The following is a 4,658-nucleotide window of genomic DNA, read 5'->3' as shown; positions in this document are numbered from 1 at the left end:
GACAAAAAGGCTCAAACAATCGATTATTTGAATGTAATGCACATTTGACACTGCAGTAACAATATTTGTTATTTTATTGTAAACTTTAAACCTTCATTTGGAAATAAGGCAGTTTTTTGTAGTAAGTAGGCTGGTACAGTGTACAGCAGGTGTATGTGTGAGCAGTGCCCATACAAGGTTGGGGGGGGGTGGGTGCATACCTACTAGAAAGCAATAAAACATCATCATGTCATTTAGATGAGAGAGACGGATACAATGCTTCTATTAAACGAGTGCAATGCTGGAGGGCAAGTTGGCCTACATTCAGCTTTCCAGCTCAGATTCCAGAGTTCTGTAAACACCTCTTCCAGGACCTGACAGTTGGACACAAGGCAGTGCTGTCGCCACATTCACACTTGCATGAAGACACTCTTATTCACATACCACTTTCTTTAGCTCAACACTCAGACATCGATCTTAAATGCACACATATTATTATTTTACACATAAACATGAATAATACAGTAAATATAATATAATAATACAATACAATGGCAAGCTACCATGCAGGGCGCCAGCCTGCTCATTGGGAACAATTTGGGGTTCAGTGTCTTGCCCAAGGACACCTCGACACGTGGCCAGCCAGAGTTCTAACTGCCGACCTTGCGATCATCAGACCTCCTGAGCCACAACCGCCCTCTAAGTGACCTTTGGCCATGAAGCGTCAGCCCTCTGGCATAAGAGAACAACTTTTGATATATGTGTCTGGCTACCAGCCTCACACCCTCATGTTGTGCACTAAGTAGGCCGTGTGTCACCCCATCTTCATTCTTCTTCTCCTCCTCCTCCTCCTCCTCCTCCTGAGGGGGCAGAGTGTAGGCAGTCCGCCCACTCGGCCTCAGTCATCCAGCTCCAGGCCAAAGTGGCTGTACAAGTCCCGTGTGGTGGCGCACTGCAGGGCAGCTGCAACATACACAGAGGCACAGTTGTCTTGACGGGGTCAACGGCCGCTCGCCCCTCTGACCCGCACCGTACGACTGCCACAGCCCTGGTCTCCCTCAGCCCCCACTGCCAGGCCAGCCCAGCCAGCTCAGACAATGTGAAAGACTCTCATTGTGAAGAGGGAGATGGATACCCTGCACCCACCGCAGGATGCTAACAGCAGCACGATCCTACTCTCTCTCTCTCTCTCTCTAAGCTACGTCACGGAGTGGTAGCTCGCTAGCAGTGAGCGAGAGAGAGAGAGAAGTCGTTTGGCACGGCTCTGGGACCAACGCGCCCAGCTGGGCTGGGGTTATGACTCCCTCCCTCAGTGAACTTCAACACCATTCCCCAGTGTCAGTGTGTATAAACAGCCATGCATTGGTACACTGATATTAAGCAAGTTCCCCTCCCTGAATGACTCAATGACTGAAGAAACTAGGAATGCCCCAGGGATATTAAATATCAGGGAGCAGAATTCAGAGTTGACATTAGGCCACATCATTTACATGCACTATGGGAATTTGTTTAAACAAACGTTACTCTGCATTCACTGAAAATGGTTAGTAGTATATCTAAATCCTACTGGCATAAACTGTAAAACTACATAGAATGTGGCCGTAGCAGAGTGAGTGAGTGTGTGTGTGTGTGTGTGTGTGTGTGTGTGGTGACCTTACCCAGTCTGCCTAGTAATATCTGTCCGATGTCTTTGATGTCATTGTACTCATGCAATAGGTCAATATGCTTCTCCAGCTCGTGAACTCCGATCCCACTGAAATACAAACCGTAACAAATACTTATAGTGATACTATGCTGCGCACACGCACGCACACATACACAGCTAAGAAGATAATTAATCACAGTAATCTCTGGACACAAACACAAACACCCAACCACCCATTACATATTCACACACTCTCTCTCTAACAGTGCGATCTCTGAATCCAGTTCTGCCCGTTTCTTCCTCAGTTCTTCTATCTCCTCCTCAGGGTTCGCATGGCGGGATCTGGGGGTCTGGACCTGGAAAAAGCAGTCAGTGTGTGTTCGGTGTGTGTTATAGAGAAGGGTTTTAAAAGGGGGGGACATGAGGATGAGTGGTTGTAAAACAATTTAAATTGTTTTAATGGTCCTACGAAAAAATAGACTTACAGGCGATTTGAAGCTGGAGTTAACCTTGTTGTATCCTGAGCATGGGGTCCTGAAGAAAAAAGAGAAAGAAAGCAAAGAGTAAGAAAAGTGGAACATTGAAAAACATTATCTGAATCACTGAACCTATCAATGTTACATCGTCATCTTGATCTGACACATTAACAGTCGGGTGAAATGTTATCATATCATAAATGTGTGATAAAGTAATAAACCCCGATGCTGAATGGTCAAATGCGACATTGGCACACAAATTGTGCCACAAGCTAAGTGACTGAGTGTACAATCTAGGTCTAGGATCTAAGGATCTAGGAATCTAATCTACAGTATAGTGTTCAGGGTCATTTTTTTTATACGGTGCCATTTGGACTTCATAACTTGTGAAAAATAACTTGTTGATTTATCTATATTTTAATGTTCTATTATATAAATGACATATCTAGCTTGCTGAAAAACATAGTGGTCGAGCTCAGGCACCTAAATTGTATTTTATTTAGAATACCCTCTGTAGTTGAATAGGGCGAGTGTCTCCAGAACAGAGTGAACACATAACAGGGTGGAGACTAACAGGGTGGACATGTTGAGTTAAAGTTAGCCTTTAGCCTGCCTGTGTTAGCATAATGCCTAGAATGACCATGAATACTTGATGAGGAATCTAATTTGCACTAAATACTTTTTTATTTTTTATTATTCAATTTGATTGATCTCCTCAATATTTAGGCATAACAGGGTGGACACGTTATGGTCAACCACATTAAACTCACTGGATAAAAGAGGTAGAAAATCACACAGCTTACAACATTTGAAATCCCCTCCACTGATGTGATGTCACCTCATGAGAGTGATGTGATTGAGAAATATGGTTTTCTTTTAAAAGGGACATTAACACAGCATAACAGGATGGACAGTGATCGCAGGGACAAGCATACAACCTTAATTTTTTGTACAAAATATTTTTGGGGGGATAAAAACTATATTTGATTTCAATAGATATTGATCAGGAAAATGAAATAATAATAACATATTTGGAAATGTATATGTTTTTAATAGTTATTTTTTGGATTGAAGTTGAATGAACAACACTGGGGACATCCCAAATCCCATGCAAAATCCCATTTACATCTTTAACCAAAGCTTTTAAAATGTAGAAAACAACAACTTAGAAGCCCATATCATTGTATTCATAATAAATAACAATTGACTATACATGAAAAACCTAATGGAATTAGTATTTGTCCAAATTTAGACAAAATACAACATGATTTGTACTGGGGACGGAAAAGGCACCGTATAAAAAAAAGACCCTTCAGTGCAGTGCGGTAATGAAACCACACGTTTCATCGCCACCTAGCGACAGTGATTAAGTAGCACACTCTGTAAGCCAACTTCTTGCTAACTACCAGTATGCATGAAAGACGACGCTTGTAATGATTGATGAAGCAAGTACATATAATACGCAGAATACGCAGAATAACAATGTTTTCCATGTCAGTAATACACAAGAAAAACACTGTTGTGGCAAATAACACGTCGCTGACGTTACCTTTTATGAGCCTCTTTAGCTGTAGACAAATTCTTCCCCTTCGGTGTTGTTGACATCATTACCACATCCGGGCCATTGCCACAGACTTCAGTACGCCGTTCTGTATCCATATTAAACACTATTTTACAGAAGAGCTGTGTCCTTATCACAGAGACTGGTCATTACCTCTATGTTAATGACAGCTAAATGAGGAGAACAGTTTCTGTAAGGTGCTTCGTTTTGGTGGTAGCGAGACTTATTTTCGCCTAGTTTCCCGCGCTTGGACAAAGTCAGAGCACACGCACTGCATTTTCATTGGTCGTAAGCATGAGAAGGCGGGACTTAGTCATGGTGTTGATATTGTTTGGCCGCGAGGTGGCGGTATGAACCAATTAATTATTTCACTAGGAGCCTGAGCTTTGAAGAAGACTGTTCTTTAGTTTAACTAAAGTTCAGTTTAGCTAAAACCCAGAGGCTGTCAAACAGCTATTTCCCCCAAGCAATCAGGCTCATGGAGAAATACACTGGAAGAATACAAAAGACTGCCACCCTCCAACCAACACACTACAAAAATGAACATATTACAGTATTATAACTACTGCACACTACTGGATTACTTGTATACCATTTGAATAATTTACTACTGTATTGTATTGTATTATATTGCATTTCATATCATTGTACTCTGCACAGCATTTTCACACTATTGAAGCCACTGTAAAATCAATCACTTTATTACTTTATCAATGTAGGGCTACTTTCTTACTTATTTATGTTACTGATTGTGTTATTATTATTATTTTATTTTTTATCGTATTATGCTGCAATGTCAATGTTGAGGAATCAAAGCCAAATAATTTTACTCTTGTGTACTTGTACAGTAAGATGTAATAAAAGCGATTCTGATTCTGAAACTATTTGTGTTGTTATATTCATGATTAAAGGCCTATCATGTTTTTGTATGGAAAAGAGAGAAGGTATTTCTCCTTTGTACCCGTGTTAATAGTGTTGAACAAACGCATTGTCTAAA

General features: G+C 41.1%; 1 protein-coding gene across 1 annotated transcript; it reads right to left on the bottom strand.

The window, feature by feature from the left end:
• Positions 1 to 847: 847 nt before the first annotated feature.
• Positions 848 to 2,253, bottom strand: swi5 (SWI5 homologous recombination repair protein; the record flags this gene model as incomplete). The annotated part of the gene is made up of 5 exons (XM_080529604.1): positions 848 to 942; positions 1,638 to 1,732; positions 1,877 to 1,980; positions 2,110 to 2,158; positions 2,246 to 2,253. The coding sequence occupies 5 exons, from the start codon at positions 2,251 to 2,253 to the stop codon at positions 878 to 880; spliced, it is 321 nt and encodes a 106-aa protein (XP_080385730.1). The 3' UTR covers positions 848 to 877.
• Positions 2,254 to 4,658: the final 2,405 nt, after the last annotated feature.

The sequence above is a fragment of the Nansenia antarctica genome, assembly GCF_963989245.1.
Source record: "Nansenia antarctica genome assembly, chromosome: 4".
NCBI classification, from domain to species: Eukaryota; Metazoa; Chordata; class Actinopteri; order Argentiniformes; family Microstomatidae; genus Nansenia; species Nansenia antarctica.
The sequence above is the reverse complement of the archived record's forward strand: the minus strand, read 5'-3'. Positions and strand labels throughout refer to the sequence as shown.